This window comes from Gossypium raimondii, chromosome 7 (assembly GCF_025698545.1).
Source record: "Gossypium raimondii isolate GPD5lz chromosome 7, ASM2569854v1, whole genome shotgun sequence".
NCBI lineage: Eukaryota > Viridiplantae > Streptophyta > Magnoliopsida > Malvales > Malvaceae > Gossypium > Gossypium raimondii.
In genome coordinates this window covers 40,030,711-40,043,606 of record NC_068571.1, presented here as the reverse complement: position 1 = coordinate 40,043,606, position 12,896 = coordinate 40,030,711, and the positions used below count along the sequence as shown (strand labels likewise).

Here is a 12,896-nt window from a genome sequence, read left to right as displayed (position 1 = left end):
TTGAAAACGGTTGTTACATGATTAGATAGAAATCAACCAATGAGTAGATTCCATGTATTTAGATCTGCCAACTTGTCAAGTTACAGTTGGCGCTTTTCTATTTAAAGTTATACATTGTATGTAATTTTTAAGTGTGTAATCAAATTGAATGTAGCAAGTCACATTCGATTGCTAATCTTTGCTCTGTTTTCTTCCTTTGTATTAAAAAAACCAACAATTGGTATCTCAAGCTAGTCATCTTTGAGAGCCTTTGATTTGTTAAGAAAGAAAGAACAGCCTCTATTTCTTGTTATTTTCTATAAAAATGTCTTCAACTAGTTTTACACATCCTCCACCACCAGTTTTTAATGGTGAACACTATCATATTTGGGTAGTCAAAATGAAGACCTACCTACAAGCTTATGACTTATGGGAGGTTGTGAATGCAGATGTAGAACCACCACCATTGAGAGCCAATCTAACGATAGCACAGATCAAACAGCATAGTGATAATCGTGCTAAGAAATTCAAGGTGATGTCATGTCTTCAGAATGGTGTTTCTAATGTGATTTTCACTAGAATCATAGCCTGTGAGACTCCAAAACAAGTTTGGGATAAGTTGAAGGAAGAGTTTCACGGTATAGGCAAGACAAGGCATCAACAAATTATCAATTTGTGGAGGGACTTTGAGAACTTGAAGATGAAAGAGTTTGATATTGTCAAACAATATTTTGACATAATCATGGTTGTTGTAAACAACATAAGGTTACTTGGAGATCAGTTTCCTAATATCAGGGCAGTCGAGAAGGTGATCACTTGACTTATTAAGAAGTACGAGTCAAAAATATCCTTTCCTGAATATTTAAGAGACCTATCAGCAATCTCTCTATCAGAACTGATAAATGCCATGTACGTTCAAGAAAAAAGGAGAGCTGCAAGGCAAAAGGAGCATGTTGAGGGAGCTTTTCAAGAAAGAAACAAGGAAGGCTCGAGCTCCTCTAACAACAACAAAAAAAGCTAGTTAGAAAAGGCAAAGAAGTCAAGGAGAAAAGGTGGAAAGAAGAAATATACACAATGCTCTCACTGCAAAAAGACTACTTATTTGGATAAGTATTATTAGTTCAGACTAGACATACAATGTAGAGCCTGCAAGTAATTTAGCCACATGAAGGTTTGCAAAATACATTTAACATGTTTGACTCATTTCTTAACCCTTAAAGTTCATTTAATATTTCACGTTTGACTCAATATTCTCATATATCATGTGTTTATTCTCTTATAACATGTGACCATTATAATCTGTTACGCAATTTAGTTTCAGTTCATCTTTCTTATTCTTTACATTTTCATTCTTTTTATAGCATTTAACCCTTAGTAAACACTAGTAAAAGAATACTTAAAGACACAAGAATCCTCCACCACACCGGAAAGCATAAAAATGCAAAGCCCGAAGGAATAAGAACTTCAGACATGGAACTTCATATACATATTTATCTCTATTGGCATGCCGATTGTATCCTAGCTACTTCTCTAAGTTTCCTAAGGCAAAGTTTGATTAGCAATTTCAATTTCATTTACCACTTTCATATTCACATATACATATCTCTTTTCATACATGCTCACTTATTTATTAAGGCACTTATACCTATGTAAAGTCATACAATGCATCTTAAAGTAGCATTCACATATCATTTTCATATATAAGCGTTTCCATATGAAAATTTTCACTATTACTAATCATGATTTGTTTTACATAATTTCACATAGGCTTAACACCTATTAATAAGATTTTCATCAAGGCTTCCTTAGCCACATCTACACATTATTTCACAACATGTTCTCTTATTACAAAGGATGCCACATTATGAAATATTTCATATACATATATTTACCAAATTATCCTCATTAGCTAATTTTTTTCTACATGAGTCTATGCATTTAGTCCCAAAGTTTCACATTTGAAGACAAAATCATCTAATAGTCTATTAGATGTCATAATTTATCCATTTCTTCATAACTTAGTAAATTTCATTTAAATAATAACTATCATGATTTAACCAAACTTTGTCTCCATTTCTTATTATGTTATATTATGCTCCACAATCACATTTTAGTCCAAGATTATGCAAATTCACACTTATCTCCTTTTTCATTTTCATTAAACTATTCATTTTATTATGAATACTAATATTTGACCACATATTAACATTTAACCATTTAAACACTAAGGTTCACCAATATTAATTTAACAAGGTAAGGATGGTTCCTTGAGAACTTACCTTTCTATAAATGAGAAAACACCAAATGTCACACTCGATTTCCTTTAAACCTGAAAAGTTGGAACAGTTAGGGATTTAATTGAAAGAGACCGTAAGTTGGCGGTTTCTACTAAAATTTTTGAAAAATACAGAGGCCGATTTGGAAATAGTTGAGTTTTAAATCTGGTTTGGTTAGATTAGAACCAGCAGGTCCCTTAGTGGGGGGCAAAATAATTGTCGATAGATGGTTTCTAAATGGTTGAAGACCGTGCGGGAAGGACTATTTATAGATGGGAAATGACTTCCTATGGAGGATTCAACTCCATTCTGTTTCATTTTTCTCTCTTATTTATCTTCTTCCTTGGTTGCTTCAAAGAAGAAATGGTTATGGGAAGCTCTACATGGAACGATGATCATGAGGTTTAAATAAAAAAAGTAGAAAATCCAGTAAGCTGGTAAGGTTTTTAGGCCTTTTGTAACAGTTAGATTAAGAAAACGAAGACAAAGATTTCAAAAAAAAAAAAACCTTTTAAGGGGTTTTGCATGATTTTGGAAATTTGAGTTTTAAGTTGTGAGTACTAAGTTTAACTCAATGTTTTTGGATTTTTCATGCTTAGCTATCAAAAGAGTGGGAGCTCTAACGTTCGGGAAAGCTAAGAGGATGAGGAGACAAAGAAGTGTTAAGTGAGTTTCTGCACTTCTACCATAGAAAAGGCTAAGTATGTTTATGATCATATGGATATATGGGTATCCGCCATTTTAGTTTAGTGTGCATGAATTAACTATGGTTCCATGGTATTTCATCTATGAAATGCATATATTGCATGTTTATAATAGTGGAGTATGTAAGGGAATCATTGTCAGGTTAGATAAACTTAGGATTGGGAACAAAGGGTGACTGTTAAATACCGTTATATGATGTTGCTATGTGTAACCGTGATGTACGAAGCTCCGAGCCTTGCAAAAGGACACTGCGGTATTCGAACATCAAAGTATAGGACGGTCAATGGAGGAATAGGCGGAGGATTAGGGAAAAAAGAAAATTAGAATTCTATTTCGATTCCACCATCTGGGATTGTTGGAAGCAAACTGTAATGTGCGAAGCTCCAGGCCTTGTGATTGGGGATACTTTAGTGTTCGAGCATCAAGGTGGATATATGATAAGACGATATTGACGGTTATTAGGTTCCATAGAGCAACACTGTGACGGAGGTCAGTATACTTTATGGGGCGACACCGCGGCAACTGTAAGGTCCTTCAGGGCGATACCTCTATGAGGTTTAAGGTGTAAGACCATAGTTGGGCTATGAAAACCAGTAGAGTCCACCGGGACAATAAACACGGGGTAGTCCACTGAGATAGTAAACACAGAGTAGCCCGTCGAGATAGTAAACATGAGGTAGTCTGTCGAAACAGTAAACACAGAGTAGTCCGTTGGGACAATAAACATGGGGATTACGATGTGTAAGACCATAACTCAGCTATGGCAACCAATTAAGCCCGTCAGGACATTATACAAGGGGTATACTGTGTAAGAACATGGCTCAACTATGGCAGCATAGAGAGTCTGTCGGGAGAATAAACAGGAGTTAGAAATCAAGACAATAATCGTCGGAAAATCCCACAAATAATGAATAACAGTTAGAAGGAAAGAAAAAGTTCAGACAAGAACTAGTTAGCCAGCGAGTAGGAGGAATCTGCTGATGAATGAAAATGTAATAGAAATGGGAAAGAACGGTTAAAATAGTAGTCATGAGAGCCAGAAGGGCATGTGGACGATAACCCAACAAGATTTAGATAAGGGAAATGATGTGCTAGTAATAATTGGGGTAAAGACAAGTGAGAGAAGATGTATCTAAGGATCGCGGATGAGGGTCTACCATTAAGGTCCACTACAAAGTGTTAATAAAATTAGATATGCGAGAGAAAGGTACCAACAAAAGTTACCAAGTTACAGACAAGTCTGTCACTAATATTCCACCTAGAAAAGGATCTATCGCAAGTACAACTGCTACAGAGTTAGTTCTAAAAAAGAAATTCTCACATAAAAGGAACCGTAACCCTAAATGGGTGTTGAGATAACCGTCTGATGGAAGCTGTAGACCAGAATGATTCTCTGCTTACAGATATGTTTCACCATAAAGGTAAGGTATAGTGTGCAGGGCAGATTACCAAGAGGGATCCAAACAGTATTTCAACTCGAGTGTAAGGTATAAAAAGAAAGAATGAAACAAGATTAAGACCGCCAATGTGGTGTGGCCCTCTTCTAATAGGCCTTATGAGTAAAAAAATCAGTGTATTTGCAGAAGTTATGGAATTTGCAAGCTAGAATGAAACTAAAAAGGATATTCCTAATAGGAAGTATGTAAGGAAAGTGAGAATCTGCAAGTATGACGAATCATCTAGTAGATCGTCATAGCATGATGACTGGCCGTAAGCTTGACCAAGTAAAAATAGTAAGTAATTGATCTGGCAAGAAGGAAATATAGAAGTGTCTTAGGGTTCGCCACTCCGAACGTGACATGAACGTCTAAGCTAAATAGGGAGTAACGTATTTATCCCCTTCAGTTTAAAACTTTGGCAAAATGGGGTTGGGTTATGATTTATGTATGTATGAAAAAAAAACTCACTAAGTTCATTGAACTTACTAAAGTTTGGTCTGAGTTTTGCAGGGTTCATAGAATGAGGAACATGAGAATGGACCAAGTCAGATAGAGTTAGATCAAGGATCATTATCAGTATAGTGGCATGCACATAAGAAGGGGGTATCATTAGAGACTTCGCCTAGAGAACGAAAGTATTGTAATTAAATAGTTACCTTAGAGTCCGAAAACTTATAATAGTAAGCTTTCATTTAAAGATTCTATTGTAAGGGATATATATCTATATATTTAATAAAATCCACTTAAAATTTATTAAGTTAATAATTTGGTCCTCGATTCAAAACGGGTCCATCTGTGACATTCCATACCTAGATTCGACGATCAAATCGGGTGGAGGTGTTACACCAAAATCCTTTACTTTTCTAATTCAAGACTCTCATTTTCTTGGTCAAAGCTTCAACACCCACTAGTCAATTATTTCTTCTCCAACAACACATATAACAAAAATGTCAATAATCATGTTCATGAAGAGTTTGAACAAAATAACCTTAAATAATCATATTAGAGATAATAAGAATATATTCTCTTATCCTATTCTCCACTTTCTCGCTCTAACTCAAGCTTTCCCTCTTTAGCTCATGAAAACCCATGATTTCAATGGTGTAGAAGATAATGAAATTATGGTTAGAAATGAGTTTTCTACAAGATTTTAGCAAGAAAATAACTTGAGTAGTGGAAACTTTCAATGAAATTTGAGAAAAGATGATAAATGTGAGAAGAGAAAGGTTTCTCTCTTCTCTAATAGAAGGGCGACAAAGAAGAGAAAGATGAAGCTTTTCATATTTTCTTTCTTTATTTTATGCATAAACCTAGTTAAAGTCAAGCCAATTTTGAATGTATAGTCCACAATTTTTCATACATGAAAAAAATTCAAATCTTATCGCCATGAACTTTCCCTTTAAAAAACATATATGCATAAATTCTAAATATTTCATTAAAATATTATTTACAAGCCCTAACACATCCTTTAATGGAGAAATTGCACCTTTAGTTCCTTTCTCTCATCACTTTTTTTAATTTAATCCAAACATAACACTTAGCACATTTAATCTTCATATAACATTATGGAGGTCCATAATAAATTCCATACAGCAATTTTATCATCAAAATAATACTTCCATAATGAAATACTTCGAAATGACCAAAATACCCTTCTATAGCGGAATTGTCAATTTGTCTATTTTGTCTCTTAGTACAATTTCTTCACAATAATAAACACTTAACCTTTATAAACATCATAATTCAAATATATCCCTAATATAAGTTCATAATTTTGAAATTACCTTTTATATCCATTTCCCAAAAATAATGGAAATTTTATAATTTAACCCCTAAACTTTCATCTTATTCAATTTAGCCCAAAACTACTTTTCTTGATACATGTACCTATCACATGAAATCTTAATATCAATAAATAATTATAAAACCATAATTTCTCCTATTTTTCACTTCAACCCTCTAGCCCTCGTACTTTTCATATTTAACAGTTTAATTCCTTTCTTTTCCACAATTTCGCATTCCAAAATTTACTTTATCAATTTCTAGCAATAATTCTCTATAATTCTTAAAATTATATTCTCTTTATTGGTCGCATATTTTAATTTTCTCAAATTCATTGCTATGATCTCTGAAACAGTGCCGCTTATCGTACCGAAAAATTTGGAGGGTGTTACAATGGAAGTGGCCACTTTCAATTGGCACTTAGTAGACTACTCCAAAAACTTGCCTCAACATATATAATTTTTTATAATATGGTATGTACTAAACATAAATAAGTCACATTATAAAATAAAATTATATTATAAAATTATTTTAATTGTATAATTTTAATTAAGTTTTTGTTTAAAGTAATTTAATTAAGTTTATCAAATAATAAAGGGATAAATGCAAATTTAGGGATTCTAATGATACTATCTCATTGATCAATTATGTTTGTGGATACAATCGAATATCATTTAAGAGAAGCTAAATGAAATTTAAGAGAATAATATGTCAAAGAAGATATCTTATTCTAATAAAAATTATTATATTTAATTTTTATTAATTATTATATTTGATTTTAAAAATATTTTTCTTATGTTTTTATATGTTATTTATTATTTTTTGTAAATTATAATAATTTTTAAGACAAGTACTATGGTTAAAGTACACTTTTATGATTAAGAGTCTTGGGTTAAAACCTTGTTAGAAGCAATTATTTTGTAACAAATATGAAACCGTAATTTGAAATTGCTATTCTATACGAGAGTCAAAATTCATGTCCAATCTTGTCAATTCTTCAAAAGATATTACCAACATGTGTCAAGTTTGTCTTGTCATCACCATGGAATGGAATGATTGGATAATAAATTCTGCGCACATACTATTCAAGGAATTCTACACCTGAAATTACCGATTATTTGGCAACTTCATGGTGAGGAGGAAAATGTTAGCAAAGATTTAAGGTTATATCCATGCTGGCTGCAATTATGCAGAAATGGGTTAGAAATGAATCAGAAGGTTCAAAACAAAAGCAAGATAATGTAGAAAAAAGCATTGAATTTCTCATCTTTGCTGCAACACCTTGAGCTTTTACAGGAGGCATAGTTGTGACCTTTTTAAGAGTAAAGTGAGAAGATAATTAGGAAGCATGTGATGGCTTTTCTTTGTTTTGTTATCGACAATAGGAAGGTGGCATGAGCCAATGATTCAATTGAATAATGCTTCTCCACATATTTTTCCAGTTGAGCATGTTATATTCATTATTCACAAAAGTGGCCCTATCAATCAACGTGGGTTTTAGGTTAAAAAAGTAGCTCATCTTTTGCTTTTATGCTTCCCAACTCCTCCAAAACACATCCTGTTTAGCACTGTTGGAAGTTGCCCAACAAATCCTGGAGAGGATCTTTTGTGTCTTTGCTCCAAGTTTTAACACAATAAACTAATAACTAATACTTGTGCTGTGCCCTCTGCCAAGCTAATCTTGCTACAAGATAAATCTGGCCAATCAAAGTTGGGATACCATGTGAAGGGACCATTTTCTTGCAATGTTTAACACAAAATAATCGCTTCTGCTATATCATTAAATATGAAAGTATTTATTCCACTATTTTTGTACCATTTTTAACATATATACACTAGACTCAATATTCTCACAAAGTTACGCATAAATTTTGATCTTTTGTGTAATTTGTTACATAAACTTTGATTTAGTGTTATTATATATATGAAACTTTAATTTTCACTCAAATGTACACATTTAAATAATTAAATACACAACTTTATTCTTATATTAGATAAATAAAATTATTTATGTAAGCAATCATGTAAACGTAAAATTGTGCTATATTTTTATAATTGTGTTATTGACCGTTGAAAACTGAATCTTTGAACTATACTTCATATATAGTTCATGTATACATGAAAACTGAAAAACTCAAACGTATAAAATTGTATAGAATTATACTTCATGTATAACATTGCAAATTTGACCAAAGTTCATGTATAGTTTTGAGATTTATCCCAACAACATTTAATCTTTGAACTTGTCAACATTTCTCAACTTGGTCTTTGAACTTTTTTGGGTCCACATTAATTTTGGAATTTGGCAACTCTTCCCAATTTGGTCCTTTAACTTGAATTTCTTCTATGTGTGATGCTATTGCACTATGAGATTGTGTTACATCATTACTTGAAATTTTTTTTAAAAAATTATATAAAACCAAAATTATTAAAAATTTTATATTTTTTAAATTTGATAAAAATTTAAGTAATGATATGATATAATCTCAAAATATTGTGTCATTATATTTTAATAGAATCCAAGTTCGTAAATCAATTTGAAAAAACTGTCAATTTCTAAAACTAATATGAATAAAAAAATTTTAAAAACCAAAATGAAAAAAAGTACTAAATTTAGAAAATAAATCCAAATGTAATTATCTTTAAGAATAATATATTTTAACTTTGTATAAAAAGAGTGATTAACACTAACGCGTTGAAACCGAGTTAGCCATCCGACCCGAATATTGTATAGAAAGAAACTTACATTGTGTGATACATCTAATAATCTAATCTGAAATTTTACTCTTTGACTTTGACTCTTCTTATGAATCTATTCTCCCACTCTCCCTTTCTCTTACGATTCGACCACGCAGTTAATGATTCCAGTGTCATTGGGTCGTATATTCCACGGGATGAAGTAAAGATTGGGTTTACAATATAAAGTACTTAAAAATTATTAAAAATAGAACATCGGTAATGACAATGTATCGCAAAGAAAAAGAGAGAGAAAAATAAAGAACGCACAGATTTTACATGGAAACCCTTTCGGGGGAAAAATCACGGACAGAGGAGAAGATAATTCACTATGTCGAATTCGAATGATTACAAGAGGAGTAGACTATGTCTATTTATAGGCTTGTAAAGCCATATTCTAATAGGAGTGTAGTAAGATTGAAACACCTTATTCTAATCAATATCAAATAGATGGAGCTTAATAAGGTTTAAAAAACCTTATTCTAAAATAAAATAAAACAAGTGTAGTTCTATATGGATTTTACTTTTATTTTATTTTACCAATGTATTTTATTTAAATAAGGATTCGGGTCACTTAATTCTAACAATCTCCACCTTGACATGAATTCTCAATAAACAAGTTTTTCATCGCGAACTCTCAGTGAACAAGTTCTTCACCTCTTCCATAAAACCCCTTAAGGGTTTAATTTCAACAATGAACACTAACCAAGTCTAAGCAATGCTCAAACTTGGTTATAGGAAGTGACTTAGTCATCATATCTACAGGATTTTCATGATTACTAATTTCGCTCACAACAATATCACCACGAGCAATAATATCACGAACAAAATGATACCGAACATCAACGTGTTTTGTTCTCTCATGAAACATTTGATATTTTGTAAGAAAGATGGCACCCTGACTGTCATAAAATAATGTACTGATTTAAAGGTCTTCATTGAGTTCACTAAAGAGTCCCTTCAACCAAATGACTTCTTTACAAGCCTCAATAATCGTCATGTATTCAACTTCAGTGGTAGACAAAACAATTGTAGTTTGCAAAGTGGCTTTCTAACTGATTGCACAACCTCCGATTGTAAAGACATAACATGTGAGAGATCTTTTTCTATCAAGGTCTTCAGCAAAATCAGAATCAACATACCCAATGGCTTCATCTTTAGTTCTTCCAAACTATAAGCAAACATCAGTAGTACCTCGTAAGTATCTTAAAATCCACTGAACTACTTTCCAATATTCTTTACCGGGATCCGCAATGTATCTACTAACTGTACTGATTGCATATGATAAATCTAGACGTGAACAAACCATAGCATACATGAGAGATCCCACTGCACTAGAGTATGAAACATGTGACATGTACTCAATCTCACCATCTAATTGTGGAGACAAAGCCGATGAAAGTTTGAAATGGGCTGATAAAGGAGTACTAACAGGCTTAGCATTTTGCATATTGAATCTACAAAGAAATTTCTCAATGTACCCCTTCTGACTTAGGTACAATTTACTTGCTTTTCTATCTCTGAGAATCTCCATACTAAGTATCTTCTTTGCTGGTCCCAAATCTTTCATCTCAAATTCTTCACTTAGTTGGGCTTTGACCTTTCTTATCTCTCATTTATCTTTCGCTGCTATCAACATATCATCAACATAAAGGAGTAGATACACAAAAGAAACATCACTATTTTTCTTAAAGTAAACACAACTGTCAAAGCTAGTTCTTTTGAAATCATGAGAAGTCATAAAGGAATCAAACCTCTTGTACCACTGTCTTGGTGAATGTTTCAAACCGTAAAGGGACTTTTTCAGTAAGAAAATATAGTCCTCTTTTTCTGAGACTGTAAAACCCTCTGGTAGTTACATGTAAATATCCTCCTCAAGTTCTTCATGCAAAAATATAGTTTTTACATCTAATTTCTCAAGCTCTAAATCATGTATGGCCATAATACCAAGCAAAGCTCGAATCGAACTATGCTTCACAACTGGGGAGAACACATCTGTGAAGTCCACTCCTAGAATTTGACTGTAACCCTTTGCAACAAGTCTTGCTTTATACCTGGGTTTTTTAACTCCTGAAGTCTCTTCTTTCTTTTTAAACACCCATTTACAACGAAAAACTTTTTTACCTTTAGAAAGTTTTACAATATCCCATGTTTTGTTTTTATGGAGTGATTCCATCTCCTCTTGCATAGCAAACATCCACTTTTCTGAGTCTTCACAGCTAATTGCATCAGAATAATTAGATGGCTCTTGGTTTGCATTTATATCTTCAGCCACATTTAAAGCATAAACAATTAGATCAGCCTTGGTATATTTCTTTGGAGGTTTAATTTCTCTTCTAGTTCTATTTTTGGTGATAGAGTATTGTGGTGAAGAAGGAAATCTATTTTGAATTTTTGTACTAGCTTAAGGAGTCGACTCTGTTGTAGATTGTGGATTAATCTGATGCTCCACCTGCTTTTGATTTTCTTTATTGGAAGAGTCTTTAAGAGATAAGTTAGGTAGCATATCAGTTTCATCAAAAATAACATCTCTACTAATCACAACTTTTCTATTTTCAGGACACCATAACTTATACTCTTTTGCACAAGCTTTATAACCAAGAAAAACACATTTAATGGATCTCGGTTCCAATTTTCCATTATCAACATGAGCATACGCAAGACACCCAAAGATCTTTAAATCAGAATAGTCAGTAGGATTATCAGACCATACCTCTTGTGGAGTCTTTTTCTTAATGGCAACAGATGGAGATCGATTGATCAAAAAACATGCAGTAGAGGTTGCTTTGGCCCAAAACAACTTTGGTAAGTTGGCATTTGATAACATACATCGAACCTTCTCCATGATCATTCTGTTCATTCGTTCTGCAACGCCATTTTACTGTGGAGTATGACGAACAGTCAAGTGTCTCACGATCCCTTCTGACTTGTACAGTTTATTAAACTCATCAGAACAGAACTTTAAGTCATTGTCTGTGTGGAGGTATTTTATTTATTTTCCTGTTTGTTTTTCAATTATAGTTTTCCAAGACTTAAATGCGAAAAACACATCGCTTTTCTACTTCAGGGAGAACGCCCAAAATTTTCTGGAAAAATCATCAATAAAAGTTAGCATATAATTAGCTTCACCTCTCGAAGGCACTCTAGATGGCCCCCACAAATCAGAATGAATATACTCCAACATTCCCTTCGTGTTATGGATTCCTCTAATGAATTGAACTCTCTTTTGCTTCCCAAAAACGCAGTCTTCAGTTTGTAAATTCCTTGCCCGTCAAGAAGTCCTCTTTTGCTCAATTCTGTCATGTCATTCTCACTCATATGCCCTAGGCGCATATGCCAAAGTTTAGTAATATCACCATCTGACAAGGAAGAGGATGCGACAACTGCATCACTAGTAATAGTAGAACCCTGCAAAACATATAACTTGGCAATCTTTCTCTGCCCTTTCATCACAATGAGGGAACCTTTGGAAATCTTCAAAACCCCACTTTCAGCTGTGTATTTGTACCCTTTTAAATCAAAAGTACTCAACGAAATTAAATTTCTCTTCAATTTTGGAACATGTCATACGTCACTAAGTGTTCTTAAAACTCCATCAAACATCTTAACTTTAATTGTTTCAACACCTTCGATTCTACATGAAGCATTATTTCCCATCAAAACAACACCTTCAGACACTATTTTGTAAGTTGTAAACCAATCCCGATTGGGACTCATGTGAAAGGTGCAGCGCGAATCAAGGATTCACTCCTCGCTCACTTTAGAATTATTGACAGAAGCGACTAAAAGTTCACCATCGCTGTAGCCTTCTACAACATTAGTTTTACCGAAATCTTCTGGTTGTTTTCCATTTTAATTCGCAGTCTCTCTTTTGATCTTATTCTGTAGCTTATAGCACTTAGATTTAATGTGTCCTTTCTTCTTGCAGAAGTTACAAGTTTTACCTCTGTTTGAAGATTTTGATCTACCCTTAGATTTA

The 12,896-nt window shown here is 33.0% G+C and overlaps 1 protein-coding gene across 1 annotated transcript; it reads left to right on the top strand.

Annotated features, from left to right (window-relative positions):
* Positions 1-304: 304 nt before the first annotated feature.
* On the top strand, positions 305-799 carry LOC128042551 (uncharacterized). The gene has a single exon (XM_052633932.1). The coding sequence runs from the start codon at positions 305-307 to the stop codon at positions 797-799; it is 495 nt and encodes a 164-aa protein (XP_052489892.1).
* The last annotated feature ends 12,097 nt before the right edge of the window (positions 800-12,896 follow it).